At 37.9% G+C, this 26,381-nt stretch overlaps 1 protein-coding gene across 4 annotated transcripts in view; it reads left to right on the plus strand.

The window, feature by feature from the left end:
* Window positions 1–26,381, plus strand: part of LOC149828691 (serine/threonine protein phosphatase 2A 55 kDa regulatory subunit B beta isoform-like) — a 46,528-nt gene that overhangs the window by 2,229 nt on the left and 17,918 nt on the right. For 3 of the 4 annotated variants that reach the window (XM_090017685.1, XM_090017687.1, XM_090017688.1), the window contains exons 2-6: window positions 13,851–13,954; window positions 14,083–14,178; window positions 14,279–14,398; window positions 24,248–24,457; window positions 24,688–24,779. In XM_090017685.1, the coding sequence (XP_089873811.1) occupies window positions 13,851–13,954; window positions 14,083–14,178; window positions 14,279–14,398; window positions 24,248–24,457; window positions 24,688–24,779 (622 nt within the window). The remainder of the gene's footprint in view (window positions 1–13,850; window positions 13,955–14,082; window positions 14,179–14,278; window positions 14,399–24,247; window positions 24,458–24,687; window positions 24,780–26,381) is intronic. The other variant, XM_090017686.1, reaches the window with a different exon arrangement.

Below are 26,381 nucleotides of genomic sequence, written 5' to 3' on the forward strand. Positions count from 1 at the left end.
TTTTATAATGGGAGCTTAGGGTTAAAAGAGAACTTTTAGAATTTAGAATTTTTCTAAAAAAACTAATAATTTTAATAATTTTCAAAATGCCTCAACTAAAACATTATTTCTAAAAACCATGTTAGAAACTAAACTATTTCTAAAAATAGGTGGGTCAAATCTAGAGTCTAAAATTTTACCCGATCCATTCTTCGGGATTTGATCCAAAAGCCATCAAATTGCTTATTTTAACTCTGATTTTGATAAAATTCGAAACGAAGCTTTCCTGCATGGAAACACATCAAAATCAACTAAACATGGGCATTTAAACATTGAATATGCGCAAGATCATATATAAAAGTGTATAAAAAGATGAGTAAAATATGCATGATCAAATTTTCTCATTCTTATCGTTTGCTAGTCCTCGTGCAAACTTTATTCCTAAATTAAATGAAAGCAAAATAAAACATGCAAACTAAAGGCCTAAATACAAAAACTAATGTACAACACCTAACTAGCCTAACTCACTTTCGTAGGAATCATGGTTGCATTTAACATATGCAACAAGCCCTTTAAACCCTTGGGTTACCTCAGTGGACGTGTGAGGTTTTGCAGTGATGCTACCCGCAAACATCTGTCATGTATACATTCAATCCTCTTTTTTTTTCTTTCAAAACTATTAGGCATTCAAGAAAGCTAGCTTAAACACATATTTCATGAAATTGCAGTCTCATAGCAAATTAGAATCAAATCACGCCGCCACAACAGTAAAATTTTTCTTTCTACCTTTCTAAAATTCACAATTATTTTTGTTTCTCTTTAAAAAAATCATGCATATTCATGTTATTGCCCATCTATCCTCACACATATGCTTTCTGCACAGTTTTCGCATTTTTCCCCAAGCAATGAATTTTCATTAGGCTCTTTTTTTTTCACTAAGCATTATGTCAATTTTCAAGCTTTCATGACTCATGTAGCGAGCTTTGGGTCAGTGGCTTCCAGGCCAGACGACCTTAGGGCATTAGACATAGAGTATCCCTCAAACTTAATTGCTCGAGTTAATAGGCCCTAGATTTTCATAGCTACGTATAGTTTTCTCCCTGCCGTGTGCAATGCTTACACCTCTTAGGCTTTCTAATGGGTCTACGTAGCGAGCTTTGGGCTGGAGCTCCTAAATCAGTTGACTTTAGGGCAGCAGGTGTAGAACACCCCGTAGGCTTAATTGCTCAAACCCAAAAGGCCACAAGTGTTGACTGGACAAGGAGTCTGACCATCTTAGTTGTCCTATTCGCGTGAACACAAACACTTTTCATTATGTTTGAACCTAGCTACTAAGGATCAAATAAGACAATCAAAACAAATTACACGTTTGTTCTTTTTTTTTTTCTAAAAATATTCATTGCTTCATTCTTTTTTAAAAAAAATCTGTACATATGCATAGATATGGTTCAAAATAAACTGTAACATTCATATACATTTCTTTTTGTTAACTCCTTATAAATAACGACTAGTTCTAGATTGGTTTCAGAAAAAAAAAATTTCACATGAGGCAAACAAAAATCCTCTAAAATGTCAAGTATTGCGGAATTCACTAATATAATGCTAAACTTGTTTTCTAAGGCCTCGTTTTCATGAATTTTACAAAAACAGATACATGGACAAAAAAAATCAAGGTGTGCATACTATACCCTCCCCCATGCTTAAATGACATAGTCCCCAGTGGCACTCCCCCATGCTTATATGCAAACTGAATTAATGCACACCGGGAAAATAAAATAAACACGAGAGAAATGATAGATACCACTTGATGTATGCGATGGAACCCTGCATGCGTTGATTTATGCCTCGTTAGTACACCACCACTATGCACATGCAGATGCATGATTGCTTGCTGAGTTGGCTCGAAAGTTGCTCTTCTAGAGGCTCTAAGCTGTCCTATCACCTACAACTCATAAACTCTAACCAGGAGGTGAGATGTATACATGATCGGTCAAGTCTTGCTTGTATAAGAAAAAAAAGCAAAAACTATTTAACTACCAAAAATGCACCCTACTCCTAACATAATATACAAATGAGCGCTATTCTATACATCAATGAGGTCAATAACCTCAATGTCCTGGTTCACTACGACATCTGAAATACAGGGCTTCAGCCTCTGCCCATTGACTTTGAATCTCCTGCCTGTTCAAGGGTCGAGGACATCAACTGCACCGTGTGGAAATATCTCCTGAACTACAAACGGGCCGTCCCATCTTGACCTAAGCTTCCCTGAGAAAAGTTGGAGTCGCGAATTAAATAGCCAAACTTTTTGTCCAGGCTCGAACTGCTTCCTCAAGATATGTTTGTCATGAAAGTCCTTGGTTCAAGCTTTATAGATTTTGGCACTCTTTTATGCATCATTACTCAACTCCTCGAGCTCGCTCAACTGAAGCTTGCGTTTTTTGCAAACTTGGGCTATATCGAAATTGAATTTCTTAATAGCCCAATAGGCCCTGTGTTCCAACTCAACAAGGAGGTGACATGGCTTCCCGAATACCAACCGGTGGGGGAACATGCCAATTGGGGTCTTGAAGGTAGTCCTGTACGCCCATAAAGCGTTGAGACCAATCCTTGCGGTTTGGTCCGACTATCTTTTTCAAAATCCGCTTGATCTCTCTGTTAGAGACCTCGACCTGGCCACTGGTTTGTGGATGGTAGGGTGTAACAATTCTATGATGCACTGAGTACTTCCTAAGAAATGAAGCAACTTGTACATTTTTAAAATGCTTACCCCCATCACTAATTACCGCTCTAAGAACTTTGAACCTGCTAAAGATATTGTGCTTAATGAACTTAAGCACCTCTTTATGATCGTTGGTCCGGGTGACCACGACCTCGATCCATTTGGACACATAATCGACCGCTACCACAATGTAAACATATTCGAACGATGGTGGAAAGGGACCTATAAAATCAATTCCCAAACATCAAAAATCTCTTATCACCAAGATGGAGATCAAGGGCATTATGTTTCTCTTGGAGATGTTCCGTGTCTACTGGCACCGCAAGCATCACTTGCAAAACTCATGCGAGTCTCTATACAATGTAGGCCACCAAAATGCAGATTGGAGGACCTTTGCTGCGGTCTTCTGACTGGAAAAATGTCCCCCACAGGCTAGGGAATGGCAGAAGGCCAAGACTGACTCAATCTCCTCTTCTGGGATACACCTACGAATCATCTGGTCAACGCATAACTTAAACAATTCTAGGTCCTCCCAGAAATAGTGCTTCACCTGCTTCAAAAACCGATCCCTCTCATTTTTGCTCTAATGCGTAGGGAGCTTTCCAATCACAAGATAGTTAATGATGTCAGCGAACCAGCGTAGACGCTTAACGTGAAAGATCTGCTCATTCGGGAACGAGTCATCTATCTGTCCCTCATTAGTGGATGACTCCAAGTCTAGACAGATGATCTGCTACCAGATTCTCACATCTACTCTTATCTCGAATATCAAGATCAAATTCTTGTAATAGCAGAATTCATCGGATGAGCCGCGGTTTTGTGTCCTTACTCACCAGGTACCGCAAGCCGGCATGATCTGAGTAAACCACGACCTTAGAGCCCAATAAATATGATCAGAACTTCTCCAACGCAAACACCACAACCAACAATTCCTTCTCTGTAGTAGTGTAATTCATTTGAACTTCAGAGAGGGTTCTACTAGCATAGTAAATAACGTACGACTTCCGATCGACTTTTTGACCTAAAATAACTTCTATCGCGTAATTTGAAGCGTCGCACATGATCTCGAAAGATAATGACCAGTCGGGAGATCTCAAAATGGGCGCTGAGGTTAGGGCTTCCTTGAGAGTAAGAAATGCCCTCATACAGGCATCATCGAATTTGAAAGGTTGATCATTCGCTAACAAGTTACAGATCGGTCTTGAAATCTTACTAAAATCCTTTATAAACTGCCTGTAAAAGCCTGCATGCCCGAGAAACGATCTAACTTGTTGCACTGAGGTTGGCAGGGAAAGTTTGGCAATGGACTCCACTTTTGCTTTGTCGACTTCAATCCCTTTCTCAGACACAATGTGTCCCAAGACAATCCCTTTTTTAACCATGAAATGACTCTTTTCTTAACTAAGCACAAGATTAGTCTCCATGCATCGTTTGAGCACTCTAGATAGCTTTTGGAGACAATCATCAAAAGACGAGCCATACACTGAGAAGTCGTCTATAAAGATTTCTAGGACGTCGTCCATCATATTTGAAAAGATAGCCATCATGCACATATGAAAAGTTGTTGGGGCATTATAGAGACAGAACAACATACATCTGAAAGCGAAGGTGTTATAAGGATAGGTGAACGTGGTCTTCTCCTGGTCCTCAGGGTAAATGACTACTTGATTGTATCCTGAATATCTATCCAAGAAACAAAAATATCTCTAACCTGCGAGTCGCTCTAGAATCTTATCGATGAACGACAATGAAAAATGGTCCTTTCGCGTTGCATTATTCAACTTCCTGTAGTCAATGCACACTTGCCACCCTGTGGTAGTCCTCGTGGGAACACTTTCTCCTTTGTCATTAATGGTTATAATGAGCCTAGATTTCTTAAGAACGACCTGAGTTGGACTCACCCACTGATTGTCGGAGATAGGATATATGGTGCCAGCGTCTAACCACTTGACTACTTCCTTTTTAACTACCTCCTTGATCTGGGGGTTTAACCTCTTTTGCAACTCTGGAGGGTTTAGCACCCTCTTCTATGATGATCCGGTGCATGCAAAAGGTGAGATCTATCCTTTAGGTTCGCCACAGACCATCCTATTGCCTGTTTGTGATCTTGCAAGACTTGCAAAAATTGATGCTCTTGGGTGCTTGTCAGGTCCGCCGTAATAATAACAAGCAAGGTCTGCTCTTTTTCTAAGAAGACATACTTGAGATAGGCAGGTAAAGGCTTCAACTCAAGCTCAGGCGGATTCTCGATTGAGGGTGTTAGGTTGCTCTGCCACATCTGGGAGAGGCTTGAAGTTTCAAATCCAATTAAGCTCACCTGAAAGTCTATATTATTAATCCCATGCTATCCTCTTTGAGTGATTCATCATCCTTATCCTGAGGTGGATCACTCAACGTCCAAAGGGGCTCTACTTCTACCAGGTCCTGAACCAAGTTGATCTTGAAGCAAGCATCCTCGCCAGCAGGGCTCATGCCAACATTGAAAATGTCTAGCCTCATCTTTCTGTTGCCAAAGGACATGTCCATGGCTCTCGTGCGGCAATTGATGCACGCATTGACTGTAGCCAAGAAGGGCCGTCCCAAGATAATTGGCATCTTGACGTGTTGAACTCCCTCCATATTTAGAATAATAAAGTCAACAGGAAAATATAAATCCTCTATTTTGACCAACACGTCTTCAAGAATCCCTGCGGGACCTTGATTGATATATCTGCTAACTTCAGGGTCATAGGATAGGTGTGGGTTTCATATCCTTTAACCCAAATGCGTCATAAAAGAAACCTGGTAAGATGTTCATTCTTGCTCCAAGGTCGAGCAATGCGCACTCAACAGTAATGTATCCTATGACACATTAGATAATAGGAGCTCCTGGGTCCTTGAGTTTGGGTGGAGTTTGGTGTTGCAATACCGCACTTACCTGCTCAGTCAAGTATACTTTTTTTGGTACATTAGACCTCAACTTCCTTTTCTGTGTGCAAAGTTCTTTCAAGAACTTCATATATATAGGGACTTGTTGAATGTTATCCAACAAGGGGAGTTTTATTTGCACATGCTTGAATAACTCAAGCATCTCTTGCATTTTCACCCCTTGCTTGCCAAAAAACTTTGGCTTCTCTAGTGCTTCAGGAAATGGGGCTTTGGGTATGTATGATTTGGGAGGCTCAGGTTGTAGAGCCCTCCCACTTTTCTAGGGTGAATCTAAGGAGACCGACTAATCACTCTTTTGGATTTGAAGCTCTTCAGTCGTCTCCTTGGTACCATGATATTTCTTCCCATTCCTAAGAGTGGTGATAGACTTGGCCTGCTCTTGGTGTGAGTCAGTCATATGCAGGCCATGGATTGGTTCATTTTCCCTGGAATTGACCATAGGTTGATTAGATAGCGTTCCTTCACTGCGCCTGCTTTATGCCTCGTTTAGCTGTCCTATCTGAGTCTCTAGTTTTGCTATTGACTGTGTATAGGAGTTCATATTTGCCTTTATGTTTGCAAAGACCTGAAGCATTTTCTCTTCAAGGGCTTGACTCGATGTAGGTTCTTGAGAAGTAGGCTGGCTAAACATAGGCTGAGATTGAGGGAAATTGGGTCTCTGGTAGCTTGGTTGATAGCTACCTAGCCTAACTTGGGTCTAGGGAGAAGCATGGGCTTGTTGTTGTGGATTTCTCCACGAGAAGTTCCAGTGGTTTTGTTAGCTAGGGTTATAAGTGTTGAAAAATGGGTTGCTCGTGGGCTTGGCGAAAGCTTGCATCTCCTGAACTTGTTCTTGCACAAATTTTGGGTACTGTGTCGCAGCAGGACAATCTATAACATGGTGTGCAGGGCTTGCACACAACGCGCACATCTGCATAACTGGGGTGGGATTTGACAACAACTGTTGTAATTTTTGGGTCAGAAGATCTACCTTGTTTTGCAACTCAAGGTTTGTCCCCACTTCGTACGTACCAGCTTTCTTAGCTCCCTCAGTGGCAGGTGTTGCCCTTTTTGCTCTTGAGGCCGAAGCGTGATGCATAGAATTCTCATTCAGAGTCTCGAACAAGGCCCATGCTTCGTCCTCACTCTTGAGCATAAATGTGCCTCCATAGGCTGCGTCAACTATTTGCCTATTTTTCTCGGTCAGCCTATCGTAAAAGTATTGCACGAGTTGCCATTTGGGGACATGATGGTGGGGGCATTTTATGAGAAGATCTTTCAACCTCTCTTGGGTCTCATGGAACTGTTCTTTTATTTAAGTGAAACTTGTGATAGCTTTGCAGAATTGGTCCGTCTTACCAATTGGGAAATATTTTTTCAATTTTTTTTTTGCATCCGATCCCAAGTAGTAATTTGAACTGTATCAAAAGAATTCAACCAGTACTTGTCTTTGTCTTGGAGAGAGAACGAGAACAAGGTTAACCTAAGCGTGTGATCTCCAAAATTATTGATCCTAACAGTGGAATAGATCTATAGGAACTCATCGAGATGACAATAGGATTTTCGTTACTAAGGCCATAGAAGGATGGTAACATTTGAATGACATTAGCCTTGATTTCATGTTGTGGGGTTCCTACATTAGGTCTCACGATGCAGGAGATGGGAGTGTACTCAGTAGGAACGAAGTACTTCCTCAAAAGACGGACTTGAGTGAGGTCTTCTGCCATGGGTCTGGCTCTACGAGATCTCCTGAGAATTAATTCAGAATTATCAACAAGATCGACAAGTTCAGGGCCTGAAGAGCGTCGCCCTTGCATACACTGTTGAGTTGAGGTCCGGTGCAATACTTGTTCTAAGGGCTTTTTACCTACACTAGCGTGTAATCGCAATTAAGCCACACCATGAAGCAAGTAAGAAAGTAATAAAATAAACAACCACCACCCAAGTGCAAGTATAGAGCTTGAAAATAAACTACATGCTCGGTTACCTAAAATGGTACCCTAGTAGGTAGGTCGGACAGAAAAATTAAATTGAGTTTATGGTTTGCACTCAACGTGGTTCTAACAGTCCTAGATATCAAAATAAAATAAACTAGGCAATCTTTAAAAAATTGTGAAATTAAACTAGCAATCCTAAATATACGTGAAATAGAGGCAATAAAGTGAGTATTTAGTCTTGAATCGCCATTCTCCAGCAATGGCGCCAAAAATTTTATGCAACTTTTCTTAAAAGTATTTGCAGAATATATTTTCAATGAAAATTTGTCAGTGTAAACCGTACACCAAATTATAAATAACCGGCTCACACTAGTGGTGAAGGCCAGGTCGAACTCATGGAACGGGTTAAAACTTTGTACTCCAAACAAAACACAATCCTTATTGCCTCGAAAATAAACAAATATGCAATTAATCCTATTACAAATGTGCGAGCAAAAATAAAAATTAATACAACCTCGAATAAATAATTGGCCTCATGCCAAAAAAGAAATAAAAATATTGTGGATGAGCTCCTGTTGTCCTTGTATGCACGACCTTGATATGTCTACCGCTGCCGCGTTCCGCCTAAAATCAATAAGCTCGCGACCCACCTGCAAAACTCAAAACGAACACAAAAACAAAGGCAAACTAAACTATCTATTTTAGTTATGGTTAGTTCCACTAAAACAATAATTGAAATGAATCTAAATATAACAGTTTGCTACGATTAAATTTAAGAAAAGAAACAACTTTAATTGGGAAAAGAATAGGTCACAATTTTGCAAAAAATCGGATTTCACAGAACACGTGAAACTCGGTTTCGGTGTTATGAAATATGCACAAACTAGATTTTTAATATCAAACTCGCATGAAGTTTTTGCAAAAACATTATCCTAACATGCGTATCGTTAATTAATATACTAAACTAGTATATATATATATATATATATATATATATATATATATATATATATATATATATATATATAAAGCAGAGTTACCGGAAGCGCCTAGGCAAAAGGGGAAGCGCGCTTCCCCGAAGCGCGCTTCGGAAGCGCGAAACGTCGCGCTTCCGAAGCGTGAGGGGAAGCGTCCCCCTTTTTTGGGAAGCGCGCTTCCCTTTTATGGGAAGCGTGTCCCCCTTTTATGGGAAACGCGCTTCCCATAAATGGGAAGCGCGCTTCCCCCACGCTTCCCCCACATTTCCCCCACGCTTCCCCCACGCTTCCCCCACGCTTCCCCCTCGCTTCCCCATTTTTTTCATTTTTTTTCGCTTCCCCTCGCTTCCGGTTCGCTTCCTAGGTCGCTTCCGGTTCGCTTCCTAGGTCGTTTCCGAGACGGTTCAGAATTTTCTTCTAAGTGGTCCCACGCTTCCCCGCTTCCTAAATTTTTTAAAGTGCCTCGCTTCCCGCTCCCGCTTCCCGTATCGCTTCCCGCTCCCGCTTCCTCGACTGGTAACTCTGATATAAAGTAACAAAACTAACAACCAATCTCTACAACTAACTAAAAAAGAAATCACGCAAACAGGTCTGATCAACAGTTTGTGACTGCACGGGTATGGCCGACTGCTTGGGTTGGGCCGACCGGCTGCCCTAGCCTCTGGTTTTAAAAATTAGATTTTTACACAAATAAAAATCGAACTTTAATGCTGAAATAAATGCAAAAGAAAACTAATCTATATGCATGCAAACCTAAACTAAAGAAAGAAGGGAGAAGAGACTCACCGTGTGGTTCCCCTTCGACGGATTGGGGAGAAGAACGGCCTTTCTTTTACGTCGTGGCTTGTCACGCTCCTCCAGAGTTGATCTTCAATCGTGAGAAGAACCCAAACCGGCTGGCCGGTGGAAGAAGAAGAAGAAGAAGAAGAAGAAGAAGAAGAAGAAGAAGAAGAAGAAGAAGTGGAAAGGACGGCTGGAAGAAAGAGAAGAGGCAAGGGGAGAGGGGGGGCATGAATCCCAAGGAGGAAAAAACGTCTCTCTCTCTCTCTCTCCTCTTAAACTATTTTTTATAATGAGAGCTTAGGGTTAGAAGAAAACTTTTAGAAATTTTCTAAAAAAAACTCCTAATTTCAATAATTTTCAAAATGCCTCAACTAAAACATTATTTCTAAAAACCATGTTAGAAACTAAACTATTTCTAAAACATAGGTGGGTCAAATCTGGAGTTTAAAATTTTACCCGATCCGTTCTTCAAGATTCAATACAAAAGCCATCAAATTGCTCATTTTAATTCCGATTTTGATGAAATTCGAAACAAAGCTTTTCTGCATGGAAACACATCAAAATCAGCTAAACATGGGCATTTAAACATTGAATATGCGCAAGATCATGCATAGAAGTGTATACAAATGTGAGTAAAATATGAATGATCAATGTTCATCAGGTTTAGGCTAGGTGATCTTATTGTTTCAGCTATGCTTGGGCGTGTAGATTATGTATACGAATAGGTTAATTATGGTGAAGGGGTGTATTCTTACTGGGTTGTTGATATTTTATCTCCAGGCAGATTTTCTACCATTTTATTCTATTGTCCATTACATATAAGTAAATCGTGGCAGATCGTTTATTTTTCCTGATTTGGTGTCTCTGTGATGTCAGTGGTCTCTGTGCTTATAGATTTATTTTGAAGGATATGTGGAATGCTGTAGTTTCATGTGTTGGTGCCAACAAGGCTATGTTCGGGAGCCTTGCATTGGGATGGAAACATGGTTTCTGTGTATTACCAATGCATGGTTTTGTTGTTTGCAACTCCAAACACTGTTTGGGTGCTTATTTTAGTTTTCAGATGGTTTTAGCATTTCCAAGAATTAGTTTTGGCTCCCAAACAAATTTGATTCTTTGAAGACAAAGCAGTCAACAGTTTTAACTATTTTATGGGTTTTAAGAATAAGAAAACGTTTCATTTTGCTTTGTTAAAAGGGTAATCTGCTTGCCAAGAAAATTAACAATGTAAAAAATGAAGCAAAAATCAGTTACAGATACAAAAATCCCCAAAAGATTCTGCTTGCCAATATCTGTATCCACCCCAAATACATAAGTTTGTCCCAACCTTCTCTAATCCTTCCCCAGAAGCCATCTCTGCACTCGTTGGTGGTGCGATGGTGGACATCTTCTCTAAGTCACCATCGTCAGGTTATTCCAAGGCAGGTTAGTGAGCAAATAATGACATGTTTGCCCATCTCTATCTCTCTTCTCAGAGCTTCCTCACTGGTGATCCACATTGAAGATAGTAGAAAAATATCTAGGGTTGCTTTGCCTTTCTTTTACAATTGCAATAATTAAGGTTCTATGATTTTTTATTTAATTTTGTAAGGAGTGGTGCTGATTTTTGAGAGGAGAGAGAGGGCAGGTTTTGATAGTTTTATTGCAGAGAATTTTACTCAATTTTTTTTTATTTCCCAGAATATAATAGCCTCTTCGGTTTTGATTATATGGAAGAGAAAGGGATCAGAGAGAGAGAGAGAGAGAGAGAGAGAGAGAGAGAGAGAGAGAGAGAGAGAGAGAGAGAGAGAGAGAGCACCATAATGGGTGTCGGAACTTGGATTCCGTGAAACCCTCCTCTCACAGTGGGTGTTGAAATTGGGAGATGGGATGAGTTTTGCATTGCCAAAACCCATCCCATCCCCATCTCAATGCCATTTCCTTGCTCCCAATCAGTGGGTGGCGCTGTGGATTCCACCAAACCATTCCGACCCCATCTGATGCATTGCTCCCAAACAGTGCCCGAATGTAATTCATTTGGTATCAACTGATGTCTTTTAATTTGTTCTGATTGCGATGCCAATGATGCAACAAACTAGTGTTTTAAGAGGAACCTTGAAATTGTCCTTGCATCTCCTATGTCATACACAATTTTGGTTAACATTGAATTTCTACCGACAAACAATATTTTTCCTTTATTCTGGTGCATGACCACAAAAAATCTTATTTTAGCAAGACTTCTCTACTGCATGCTCAGCAGTAGCTGTTAATAAGAAATATTGCACATGTTAAGTTTGTAAAATCCTTGATTGTGCCTAGGAGCATCTTGAATACATATACTTCCAGCATCCAGGTAATGGGCCACTCGTAGTGGCCATACTTGATACTGGGTGACATTCTTCCTCTTTTGGTGTGATCCTAAAGATTAGATCATTTGTATGACTTTGGCCATAGGTTCTTTGTCTGGCTCTTTTGATGTGTCGTAGTTTTTGGCCATTTGAAAGGTAGCTTGTCATATCATGTCCTACTATCAACGCTCTTGTTGATGCTCAATATGTTATTCTTCCAAATACAATGATAATGGAAATATAGGATATTTTTAAAACCATTGCATGTTGAGGCGGTCCGTCATTTGATGAGAATGCCAGTTATTTTTCCAGACTTGGCAAAGTTGTCAAGAAAGAAATGTCCTTAAAAGGATTTTCTCATTCTTCCTATCAAGCTCAAGCAAATGGTTTCATATATGCAGATAGAGTATTTGAATACCACCCTGCAGAAACACCAATGCTTACTACTAACAGTCTCTCTGTTGACCCATTTTGTAATGGTTATTTGTTGGCCACCAATTAGGTGTGATACCTTGTTATGTGGGCTTTTCCTATATTTGCAAATGCTCGAAATTGAGAGGGGAAACATGCCCAAGAAAAAGCAAATGCTGTGACAAACTGACTTGGAAAAACATGATCTTACCATGGGATAACCTGTATGTGCTCTTAATTCATCCTATGACTATCTTAAACTAGAAAAAAGGGAAGATTTCTATCATTCTTCTTTCCTCAATGTTATTATGAACCTCTAGGATAGGACACGATTGTTTCTCCAAGAAGAATTCATAATTCAGTAAGTTGGATCAGCACTATGTTTATGTGCTAACTTAATTATTCTAAAACACGGATTTTCCTTCAAGGAAACCTCCCAAATATGTAGAATTAAAGCCTAAAAGGTTGAAAATTTCATGATTTCTAATAGGACATAATCTGGAAATATCCAAGGGACTGGACTTCCACCTGATTAGAGGCCAAGTAAATTTGTTGGACTTTGTGGGAAAGAGTTCATACTTGAGAAGTTCATTGATACTTTGGGTTATTCCATAGTTGGCAAACCCAGTGAGTTGACTCAGGAATCGCCTGAGTTGATTCGGATCAGACCCCAAATGGGTCACCGATTCAGGTTACTGATCCTAATGCCTATTATAAACTTTTTATCATACATTTTTTGATTTTAATGCACAATTCTTATACAAAGGAACTTGTTATGAAGAATATAATACTGTTCAATGAAAAATGTTAATGATCATGTATAGTGATATGTTCCTGTAGCTTGACTGTTGACATAATGTGCTTATTTTAGTTATTTTACTGCTTGAAGTTTGATTTTTTCCATGTCTTGTTCATGTGCTTAAACTATAAAATATGGAGTCCTAACTCGTCTGAGTCACTGAGTCAACCCGCTGACTCGCGAGTCAAGGGTTGGGCGATCCGAGTCCGAGTCCGAGTCATGAGTTTGCCAACTATGGGTTATTCTGAAAACTTTGAAAGAGCAAAGTAATAGAAACCACCTGAGCATGTATTCCGGAAATAAATTAGCATTAAACCCGTGTAAATGTAAAATGCCTATATTGGGCAACTAGAAGATCTGCAGTTCTTAAAATGTGCAAATGTCTGCTGGTCAGAGAGTTGCTATGTTCTCGGTGCTAACTTGGTGATATAATTGTCTCAAGTAGCAAACATGAGATCTCAGGCCATCAATATTGCATTCCTTCTCTTTTCATGAAGTTGTACACGCTGGAAAAAAACCTAACTTGGACACAATCCTCCAGAGCATCTGCTGGTCAGAGAGTTTCTATCTGCTTGATGCTGTTAAGCATATGGAAGCGGCGAACTTGGCAATAGTTGTAACAGGTAGCAAATGTGAGATCTTGACCATAGGCATGGTATGCTTTGACATGTATATCATTGTTATTGACACATTGTTTGTAAATTGTTTCTCTTGGTTAAGGTGTATACTTTTTCAGGTATATTCAAATACTGTCATGTTTCTTTAATCTTTATTTATATATTTTGTTTTCTTGTGTGTCTGTCCATGTCTGTTTTTGTTTATCTATTTGCATTTGTTTGTCAATTTTCACTTGGTTGGAGATGCATTTTGTATCTGAATTTTAAGATCAAATTCAGTTGGAATCACCAATTCATCTAGATCATTCATCTCAATAAGATGTATGGATTTTGTTTACCAGTTCACTTATATCCATCGGTATATGGTATGGATTGCTACTCTTTTTTGCAGTTGATATTATCTCAGCAATTGAATTTGATAAGACTGGTGATCATCTTGCTACTGGAGACCGAGGGGGGCGTGTAGTACTATTTGAAAGGACCGATCTGAAGGATGTAAGTGGATAATTTTCATTTGACATTTCTTTGTTCATCAAGCCAAAATTCTGTTTTCTGTGCTTAGATTTCTACCGATGTTTTGCTTCTCTCAAAGGGTTAAATGCCTTTATTTTCATATGATGTAGCATAATTCTCGTGGAGAATTGGAGAGGTTGGATTGCCCTATCAGTAGACATCCTGAATTTCGCTATAAAACAGAGTTCCAAAGCCATGAACCTGAGGTTAGGCTGCTAATTATGTTCTTTGTTAGTTATAATCTTTACATCTGCCTCATGGAATCTTTGATTAATTAAGAATGTTGACTTGTTCTTTGATATTCAGTTCGATTATCTAAAAAGTTTGGAAATTGAGGAGAAGATCAATAAGATCAGATGGTGCCAAACAGCTAATGGTGCATTATTTCTTCTCTCTACAAATGACAAAACAATAAAGTTTTGGAAGGTAAGAAAATAAGTTATTTTGAAGGTTTGAAAGCGTACATGAGTATTATATTTTGTGAACTTCAGCTCAATAGGCTGTTTTCTTTTAATTTAATATTTGAATTTAATGGTGATATGTTTTGAAGTAGACTATCGCTGTAACTATCAGTAGGTTGATTTCCTGTTACCGCTGGTGTAATAATCTACTTTGTTGATGGTTTGGGAGTTTGGGTAATTCAGTGACACTGACCTGAACTATGGCCAAATTTACACATGTCGTTTTCTAGTTAATTGAGACATTAGTGTCTGAATTTTCTTTGAACAATTGCCTTCTGAACTTTCAGAGTATCCAATCAAATTGGTTCCATTGAAGTTTTAGTATATCAATAATTGGAAAATAAAAATCCACTTGTGCCGCTCTGATTCATGGCCCAAGTTAAGACTAATTTTTGCTGAAGGCCAACTTCAAGTTGGATCACGTTTGGCAAGATTCGAGTGTTTTCACCTTGTCACTAATATTGAGCTGTTGTGGTAACATTTTGCTGAACACTTTCTCATCCATCTTCTTTGGGCAACATAACGGAATAAATGGATGCCAACTGTTTGCTTCCTTTTTGTTTGAAGAGGGTTAGCTTTGTAAATGAAATAAAGCAACTTGTGCAAGAAGAGGTAGTGAAAGGCATCAGAATATTTTTGTTTGGAAAACTGCTACTTCAATTTGCTAGACAGAATCAACTAGGTGGTAAACACTTTAGGGATCAAGCTCCTTTTCTCTTAATGCCTGGGTTTGGTGAAAATTCACTCTGTTCGTTTGTCATATTTATATCTTTGTTGAGTGTTATATTTTTGTCTATGCTATTGTTCCGACAATGCTTAGATAGATGTGGCTTAGTTTCCGAAGATGTGCATGTTTTGCATGATTTATTATTATTATTATTATTATTATTATTTTTGTTTACATACTTTTGGTTTAGTATGTTAGGTTATCTGCTGTTATTGAATTGAGTCATACGCTCTTAACAACTAGATTCTGTTGATGAGTTGGTGCTTGTATATGTGGGATAGCTGGAAATAGGGGTTTGCAATAAGTATATTTGCTTGGCTGTTTATGTCACTCTTAAATGTGACTCTTTGCTAATGGAACATGGCAGCCTTTGTCCTCGGAAAAATGAACTAGTTGTACTTGAATAAAAACATTTGCTAGTTGACAAGCGAAATTGGTGCGTTAAGGGTTGTAATTTTGTGCAAGTTAGATGTAAAAGAATAATGAAATTTATTTCTGGATTTTTTGTAGGCATTAAATATATGAGGGACAAATTCAACCTCAGTTTTCTGCAAATGGCATCCAAGTACTCACGTCATTGTAGAGGCAGGAAGTGTATTTGGTCATAAGTCGGAATGTTATGGTGTAAACAGAAAGATTAGTTTAAAAGTTGGATAAATATTCTAAATAGATGATTCACTGCTTCATCCACAACTAGGATATGTAGGTTCTCAGGAGGACAGTAAAAAATATTTTCAAAAAATTTGCTGGTATAACCATGTTAGATCATTCATGCCAGCTTATGGGAATGCTAAGATTTTAATGATGACTTTTGGGAGCATTGTCATGCTAATTTGTTTTAGACGGTGCCTACTTTGTAGGTATTCAAATAAGTGTATGAGGATATTAAAGTACATCAAATATCTTTTGAGAGCATTGTCATGTATCATCATTTGTATCTATGGTACTGTTATGCAGATAACCCTATTTCATTTAGTACAATTAGTTTTTTTGGGTGTGAGATATAGTTACACGTTCATTTTATTTGATACTTGGGACTCTCAGACCCTGTCTTCCAACTTATTGTGTCATTGTGTAAAAAAGTATATCATGCTACTACCTCCCCATGCTTTTGTTGATGTTAAGCTGCTTCAATATGTTCAAAATGCTAATCCTTTACAAGAGCAACTACTTGTATAATTTATATTTGCAATCAAATTCTCACTTTCATTCTGTTGTTTTCATTTGTATTATGAGTTCAAAATATCAGTTTTTTTTGTCTATATTTTGTTGGTTTGATTTCCCAAACCAAATATTTTGCCTATCATCCAATAAATCTCAGTTTTCTCCTTAAAAAAAAAAAATAAAGGCTGCTGGGTTGTATGTTAGTTTACTTTCCAGAGCGTATTCTACATATTTTGCAGCATTTGTCACAGGTATCCTCCAATTGCTCCTTAAGTGTTCAGTTTCTGCTTAATGTAATTCTTGAGCTTGCTTGCTGGCGCACACACAGACATGCATTTAGAAGTTGGGTTCGTGGTTCTTGACATGTGTGTGTGTGTGTGTGTGCATCTAGTGTTCTTCATTTACTTTTCTTGGACATGGTTCAGAGTCAGCCCCTAAAAAGCTTAGGCGGTAACCCAAATAAAATAATTAAAAAAACATACAAAATATGTAAACAAACTACTAAAATTAATAACAAACATGCATATAACATAAAATCAATCAACAATAAGCAATAGACAAATAATAACATATCGTCGAACACCGTAAAGAAATTATATTACATAACCTGCTCAAACAAATTAAGAATAAATTAACAATTGAATAAACAAACCATACAACTAACAATATGAATGAACAATATACAAAAAATAAAATTATGTATACAAAAAAATTAACAACAACAATAGACATAAATAATACAAGCAATAGATAAATAAGAAGAAAAAATGAATAATTAAATAAACAAATGCAACTGATAACTTGCTCAAAAAAATTAAGAATAAATGAACAATTTAATAACCAAACCATACAACTAACAATGTGAATAAACAATATACAAAAATTAAATGATGTATACAAAAAAATTAACAACAGATAAGAAGAAACCATGCAATTGATAACTTGCTCAATGCAAATAAAAGGCAAGTAGGCAACTACATAATTTAAACACAATTAAAGCTTTAATAATATTAAATTCACATCCAAGTCATACTAAAATGTCATAAGCCAATAACTAAATTATTGAGAGTTCATGACAATTAAAAACATCATATTTAACCAATGTCTTATCTTCTAATCTTCATGTCTAAACTATAAAGATCTTAAAACTAAACTATCTTCTATAGCCTATTTGCCAAACATTAGGACATTATTTCCTCAGTGTTGCATCCAACTACCGCGCGATAATCTGTTTATCTTGGGCTATTTTTTTGGCAAGTGGGTCATCATCATCTGGAACAATGGTTGGAAGTCTATGTCACATAGGTGCGGATGCCGCGATGCGGCACTTAAAAAAAACTTGGGTGCGGGGTGTGGGAGGGTATATATATATATAATTTTTAACAGTTAACAGTAACACTACAACAACAACAACAACAACAACAACTACGCCTTCATCCCAAAACAATTGGGGTCAGCGATATGAACCAAAAAAGAAATTCATTTTGGGTCTTCCACATGAATCCTTTTCCTCCAATCATTTCTATCCAACGCCATGTCCTCGGTGAGGTTCAAAGCATTCATATCCTTTCCTATCATCTCCATCCAAGTCTTCCTAGGCCTACCCCGACCTCTTTTAACTAATATATTTTCCCATTTCTCCAACCTTCTAACTGGAGCATCATTAGGCCTTCGCCGAATATGTCCAAACCACCGTAAACGATTCTCTCGCATCTTATTTTCAATGGGTGCAACACCTACCTTCTTACGTATCTCTTCGTTCCGAATCTTATCTTTTATTGTATTTCCACACATCCATCTAAGCATCCGCATCTCAGCTACACTCATTTTTTGAATATGATGTCTCTTGGCAGCCCAACATTCCGTACCATAAAGTAAAGCGGGTCTAATAGTCGTCCTATAAAACTTTCCCTTCAACCGCAATGGCATTCTACGATCGCACAACACTCCAGTAGCACTTTTCCATTTCATCCACCCAACCTTTATCCTATGATTTACATCTCCATCAATTTCTCCATACTTTTGAATGATGGATCCCAAATATTTGAAATAATCATTCACCGGTATATCTTGCTCACCAAGCTTCACTACACTCCCATCACTACTTCGTTGCTTACTAAACCGACATTCCATATATTCAGTCTTACTCTTACTCAACTTAAAACCTCTAGCTTCCAATGTCTGTCTCCATAATTCTAACTTAGCATTAACCCCAACTCTAGACTCATCAATCAAAACAATATCATCAGCAAACAACATACACCACGGTACATTTTCTTGAATTGATCTCGTAAGCTCATCCATCACTATCGCAAATAGGAAAGGGCTTAAAGCAGATCCTTGATGTAACCCAACCGTTATCGGAAAATTGGTTGTCACCCCTCCACAAGTGCGGACATTGGTTACTACTCCTTCATACATATCTTTAATTATACTAATGTACTTGAGAGAAACACCTTTCTTCATCATTGTCCACCAGAGAACGTCCCTAGGTACTCTATCGTATGCCTTCTCTAAATCAATAAAAACCATATGCAAATCTTTGTTCCTCTCTTTATATCTTTCAATAAGTTGTCTAAGAAGATGTATAGCTTCCATAGTTGATCTTCCAGGCATAAAACCAAATTGATTCTCCGATATCATGACAACCTTCCTCAACCTAGACTCAATCACCCTCTCCCAAAGTTTCATATTATGACTCATGAGTTTTATACCACGATAGTTTGTGCAATCTTGTATATCACCCTTATTCTTATATAAAGGCACCAAAGTACTCTTCCTCCACTCATTAGGCATCTTATTTGTTCGCCAAATCAAGTTAAAAAGATTTGTCAACCATTCTAAACCTTTCTCTCCCAAGCATTTCCAAGCCTCGATAGGTATACCATCTGGGCCAACTGCCCTTCTTGATTTCATTTTCTTCAAAGCCTCTGCAATTTCTTTCTTTTGAATCTTGCGCATGAAGTCACGATTTATCTCATGAAAAGGAATGGAGAAGTCTCCAAGATCTTGAGCATGACTATCATTAAATAGCTTATCAAAATAATCTTTCCATCTCTCCTTAATCTCCTCATCTTTGACTAAAACCCTTTGCGTTTCATCTTTGATACATCTAACCATACCCAAATCCTTCGATTTCCTATCTCTCATCTTTGCAAGCCTATAAATATCCTTCTCGCCTTCTTTGGTATCCAACTTGTCATAAACCTCCTTATATACCTTAGCCCTCGCGTTTCGAACAACTTTTTTAGCTTCCTTCTTTGCTATCATATACTTCTCCAAATTCTCATTATCACGACTCTTACTTAGATTTCTATAACACTCTCTTTTAACCTTAATAGCTAATTTGACATCCTCGTTCCACCATGATGTATCCTTACCTAGTGGTGCACCGCCTTTAGACTCACCCAATACCTCCTTAGCTACTTTTCTCATACCACCCGCTATCTTATTCCACATTGATTCTGAATCCTCCTCGAGACACCAATCAACTTCCTTAACTACCTGCTCTACAAACATTCCTTGTTTAGCTCCTTTCAGTGCCCACCACTTAATTCTAGGATCTATCCTATGTCTATCCCTTTTGCGGCATTGTCTAATTCTAAGATCTAAAATTAAGACTCTATGTTGTGTAGCTACACTTTCTCCTGGTATAACCTTACAATCGATGCAACAACCCCTATCTCTCTTTCTAAGTAGGAAAAAATCTATCTGACTCGTATTAACCCCACTTTTAAATGTTACTAGGTGAGACTCCCTCTTCCTAAACCAAGTGTTTGCTAAGATCATATCATAGGACAAACAAAAATCTAAAATCCTTTCTCCACTTTCATTTCTTTCTCCTATACCATAGCCTCCATGGATATTCTCAAATCCATCCCTACTAATGCCTACATGTCCATTAAGGTCACCGCCGATGAAAAGCTTTTCTCCATAAGATGTCTCTTGTACTACTCCATCTAAATCTTCCCAAAATTGATGCTTAATGGAATCATCTAAACCTACTTGAGGTGCATAAACACTAATAATATTAATAATATCCGTACCTAATACTAATTTAATAAGTAAAATTCTATCACCCTTCCTACGGACCTCAACTACATTATCTATAAACTGACGACTCATAACAATCCCTACTCCATTCCTATTCCTATTTATTCCTGTATACCAAATCTTATATCCCCAAGGTTCTATCACTTTAGCTTTCTCACCTACCCATTTGGTCTCTTGAAGACATAAAATATCAATCTTTCTCCTACACATAACATCTACTAACTCTACCAACTTACCAGTTAAAGACCCTATGTTCCAAGTGGCTAACCTAATTTTATGGTATTGGACTAACTTCTTTACCCCCACCCGTCCAACAAAGCGAGGGAACCCTTGCCTATTTGACACCACACCCGGGCGCCGGTGTGACGCGTCGCTTCTGGGCGACGACCTAGCAACCCTTGCACATTTATCACTGCCTCCGGGCCTAGAGAGTACAGCGCGTCGCTCAGTAGGGAACGCCCCAACGAAATTCTCATATTGGTTCATTTTCATAGGATATGACAAAGTTTTTATGCTGGCTGTCACAGGCCTACCGCAACCCTCCTCCTTTATCCGGGCTTGGGACCGGCAGTGTATAACTACACAGGCGGAGTTAGTTAACAGTAACACTAATGAAATAAAAAACAATTATCATAATATCATCAAATCAATTCATCATGCATGCAATAAATCAAATTAACAATCAATAATTCTATTCTTCATCATAAAAACTAACACCACAATTAAATCAACCTAAATATATTATGAAAATAATCAAACAAGTAAAGAAGAAAAGAAATAAATTATACAGTATACTAATAAAAGAAGCAAACAATGCATAATTACATACCAAAAGTATATCCTACACAATATATATGACGATGAGGTAATGGATCCTAATAATTTTCTGCTTCATCATCAAATGCATCATAAGAAGTGAAACCGCAGTTGAGAACATACATTCACTTCTTTCATATATATTAATTCTCTCTTATTTTTTCATCTCTTCTTCTTCTATTCCTCCATGTACTTACAAAGTACTTGCTTGATTTCTGCAATTGTTTTCTCACAAGCCTTCATGTTGCTTCCCATCCCAAGTAGATGCTACTTTATTCTGTATATGCCTTCTTTATAAGTTGATCAACATTTAAGGCACATCACATAATTCGAATCCTTTTTTAGCTTGACAATAGGCCCAATTCTATGTTGGATCACTAGATTTTCTTTTGAAGTTATGCATATGTTCCAAATCTGAAAATGTCGAACTTGGAGTGGACCCGCTAGCGCTTGCAGAAGAAGCCCCTTCCATTGTTATTTTAAAAAATGATAAGAATCTAAAAGAAAAGAAACATGTAAATTCGTTAAATTAAAAAGAGGAAGCAACAAATAACATAAGCTCATATATTAATATATATCATACATGTGAAAAACAAATACACAAACTATACAATATATTTAATATATATATATATATATAATTATATATATTTACACAGAAAACATATATTGCGCATCAGATCTGTGTGTGGGCTGTGGGTGCATGTATGTTAACTTGTGAAGTGTGAATTCTGAAAAAGAACAATAAAACAGATTGTATGAACCACACACAGATATATAACTGACACACACACCTTTGAAAACTATGGATGTGTTAAAAACTTAAAATATATAATTATATATATTTACACAGAAAACATATATATATATATATATATATATATATATATATATATATATATATATATATATATATATATATATATATATATACAACTGCACATCAACATCTTTGTGTGTGGACTGTGGGTGCATGTGATGTGTGATTTCTGAAAAAGAACTGTAAAACAGATCATATTCATAACTCACAAAGACACAAACATAACTCAGAAACATCAACCATAAATATATTATATTAAATTACAAGCAGATTATATATAATTTCCAGTACATACACAAATATATATATATATATATATATATATATATATATATAAATGCACTATATAATATATAATATGCTGAAATACAGTATTAATAATACTGTCTTTCAGCATATAATACTGTATTATATATGCTGAAATACAATATATATAATATATCTGAAATACAGTATAATTAATAGGAAGAAAAAGAAAAAAAAGGAGAGAGAGAGAGAGAGAGAGAGAGAGAGAGAGAGAGAGAGAGCTGCCTTCTTCTTCTTCTTGCAAAAACCCGACAGTGTCGGTGAGAACTAGGGGTGTCAAAGGGTCGGGTTGATTCGAATCCAGGTGGAACCAGACTTGGACCTGATTTTTGGGTATGGTATCGGGTCCGGACCTGGGTCTAATCGTGTCTACTATAAGAGAAACCATACCCGGACCCAATAAGAACTACTACATGAACTACACTCGGACCATACCCGGTAAAATAATGATTTTTATCATTTTTACATTGAAAAATCGCGGGTCTTAATCGGAACTTGGGTCGGGCCCAAGTCTAGTATAAAATTTCATAAACTATACTTGGGTCCATGTATTAATCAGACCTTCGGGTCTGGACCCGGGTCTTAATTGGGTCTTCTTATTTGTCACCATACCCAAACCCTATAGGGTTTGGTCCGGGTAAACCCCACCCGTTGACACCCTGAGAGAGAGAGATGTACCTGCCTTCGTCATCTTCTTGCCAAAACCTGAGAGAGAGAGGAGAGAGTGAAAAAGGGGAAAAGAGGTGAATTAGGCCCCTTTTCCCCTTTTATATGGGGTCTTAAAAAGGTCAATGTAAAAAAAAGGACCAACCTAGGCTTAAGCCTAGGTGGTCCAAGCCTACGCACTAAAATAGGGCCCCACCGACCAGACCTAGTCGCCCAGGCGGTGGGGCTGCACCTAGCTCGCTAGACGGCCTAGGCGACGCCTTTGACAACTAACACTAGAGCTATGGTAACATTTGAAGAGAAATGTGATTTATCAACCTAACCTTCAACTTGTAGAGAATTGAATCAACCTACTGTACTGGATGAGGAGAAGTCTGAACAATTTTCTAGAGTTCAGGTTTAGTGAGAACTTGAATCTGGGATAACAAATTTCTTTTTTTATGTGCTCCTTTTATGAAATGTTCAGTCTTCTGTTAAAATGTAAAACTGTATATATATATATAATAATATAATATTATTATATATACATATATGTACAGTTTTACATTTTAACACAACCATAAAATATTTCTATGATACATATATTTAACACCCTTTTACTGGAAAATGTGCAAAGGAAATTTTTTCTAAACAAGATTGTGCAGCATATCTGAAGTTTCAATATGCTCCTAATCTTCACTGGAGGACACAACCCCCTAGCAATGCCTACATCTTGCACACAGGCTTTTCAATCTAGGCTGAGCCTAGGTTGCATGCATTATGCTCATGACTTTAATTTGGGAGCGTTGTAGTTGCGTGCAAAATTCAAATGGATGGGATATTTTTTGTTGGATATATTGTCGAGGGTTGGTGGGATGTATGTATCACTGCATGATTGGCTAAACCAATTTCATAAAAAAGATAATGTCAATTTTAGTTGTGATTGTTTTTTGTCAGAGGACCTTGTGTTGTTATGCATCCTTTTGTGTTTATGCCTGTGCTTTTGCAGTTTTTGAAAAGGTAATACTTCTGCAATTGATTTTGCTTAATCTGGTTTACCCTAACATGAAACAGTAACGGGTTAAAGCCAGTTGCATTAGCATTCAGGATGTATTTTAGGTCTGTAAATATTGGATGTGCTACTTGTTTGTCATTTTTTATTGTGGACGTTCTGGGTTGAGGTTGCATTCATGAAAATAGTTTCCATAATTTCTTCTCTATTGGCAAGTACTTTCAATGATGAACCTTGTATTGTTTGTGCTCTCCGCTTGGTTACTGGGCAGGTCCAAGAAAAGAAGGTGAAGAAAATTTGCGACATGAATATGGACCCCTCGTTACCTGTAGGGAATGGTAGTTTAGCTGGTTCGAGCACTTCTTCGCCCAGCCCAAAGACACATCTTCCAAATGGTGGATGTACAAGGCCATATAGTCATTTGAACAATGACTTTGTGTTTCCTGTAGGGGGGATTCCATCGCTGCACTTGCCTGTGGTAGTTGTACTCAACCTAGTGCTTAGTTTCTTTTCTTAATTTATCTCAATATATTAGTTTCAGTTGTAATGAGGCAATGATATGTTGGTTTCTGTCAATGATTGTTTTTTGATTTTTCATAAACATTCATTTTTTTTAATTCTTAGGAATTTAGACGCTCTCCTTATGCAAGTATTTGGTAGCTTTGCCATCAGTTAGGTTTAATGTTATGCAATCTTATGGATTATGAGCAGGTGGCTAGCCATGAAACGAGCCTTATTGCAAGATGTCGAAGAGTATATGCTCATGCACATGACTATCACATCAATTCTATTTCAAACAACAGGTGCATTCATCTCTGTTATGTAACTTTGGCATGACTAAGGCCTATCTTCTGCTCTTCTTAAAGTTTTCTATGTGAATGGCTGACTAAATTGAATTGCTTTTGTGTGCGTCTCTCTCTCTCTCTCTCTCTCTCTCTCTCTCTCTCTTTTCTGATGTTCAATCAACAAACTTACATGTTAAGTAAGTTTACATCTGTCACATAGGTGTGGGTGCGGATGCAGCGATGCACACTTTAAAAAAACTTGGGTGCGGGGAGGGTATATATATAATTTGTAACAATTTTAAGTTAACACTATGTGTGTGTGTGTGTAAACTGGACTTGATTAGGGTTAACTGAATCTACTTTTGGACAGAAATTGACCTCAGTGTGGTTAACTCTTCACCTGACACAAAGGAAGCCGTGTCCAAGTGGGTGCAGTGTCCTGTTAGAAGTGTCTGCGTTACATAGGTTTACATATTGCAATCTGAAACCTATGTCACATGGACTCTTCCAAAGGATAACCGCACTCGCATCGACGTGATGCGGGTGCGGCTAATACAAGAATATGCTGCACCGAGTGCGGTCAAATACCCTGGGTGCGGTCAACCCACACTCAGGGTTATATTTGTTAACAAATGGACTCGATCATGAGTCGGGTTCGAGCTCGAACCTAGCCTGGACCAACCTTGCTCAAAGCCGACTCATATCGGGTACTGAGCCTGACCTGGCCCGACTCGTTAGCTCGCAAGGGCTCTGCACAACGAACCGAGCTGAGCCTGGGCTCAGCAGAGAGAGAGAGAGAGAGAGAGAGAGAGAGAGCTCGGGCCTACCAAGACTTATATATATATTGGTAAATATTGGCTACTAATGAAGGTACAAAACTAATGAGTAGAAATCACTTTTTTCTTCAAAAATTTCCAATGTTTTGTAGATCAAATGTTACACATGTGATCTACATGGTTTGTTTAGTAAGAAATTTGTTTTGAATCATGTGTTTATGACAAGTAATTAAGTTTTTAAAGGGATCCAAAAATCAATGGCCCCACAATGTACCAAAATTTCATAACTCAAAAGATCACATTTTTACATCAAAAAAGCACGATCCAAGGCTTGATCCTTAGCAAACAGAGCATGCTGAACACATCAATGTGGTTATATTGAGTCTATACAACTTGCACCTATGATTTCTAGCTCATTAGTCTTAGAATTCCACCTTCTTTCCTGCATTGAGAAAACGAGAGAGAGAGAGAGAGAGAGAGAGAGACGAGAGAAAAAAAAAGGTTACGAGAAGGGGGCTGCGGCTCACGATTTCATTCACCAGAAATCGTGACCTAATGTTAATATTAATACACTTAAGTGTATACGGTGGTTTGGGTCAGGTCGGGTCTGGTGTATTATCCGAACCCGAATACAAATAAAAAGATACAATAAAAACAAACTTGTAATTCGGGTTTGGTACAGGATCCAGACCCGAAACACTTTTCACCTTTTTCACCCCCTCAAGTTGATCATGGTTATGGACCATGCACAACTTGATTTTAAGCGACCAAAAACGATCCTTGGTTAACCCTTTCGTAAATAGGTCCGCAACTTGTTTTTCAGTATTGACGAACTCAGGCTCAA

The sequence above is a fragment of the Nuphar pumila genome, chromosome 9 (assembly GCF_984573655.1).
Source record: "Nuphar pumila chromosome 9, dmNupPumi1.hap1.1, whole genome shotgun sequence".
Classification (NCBI taxonomy): domain Eukaryota; kingdom Viridiplantae; phylum Streptophyta; class Magnoliopsida; order Nymphaeales; family Nymphaeaceae; genus Nuphar; species Nuphar pumila.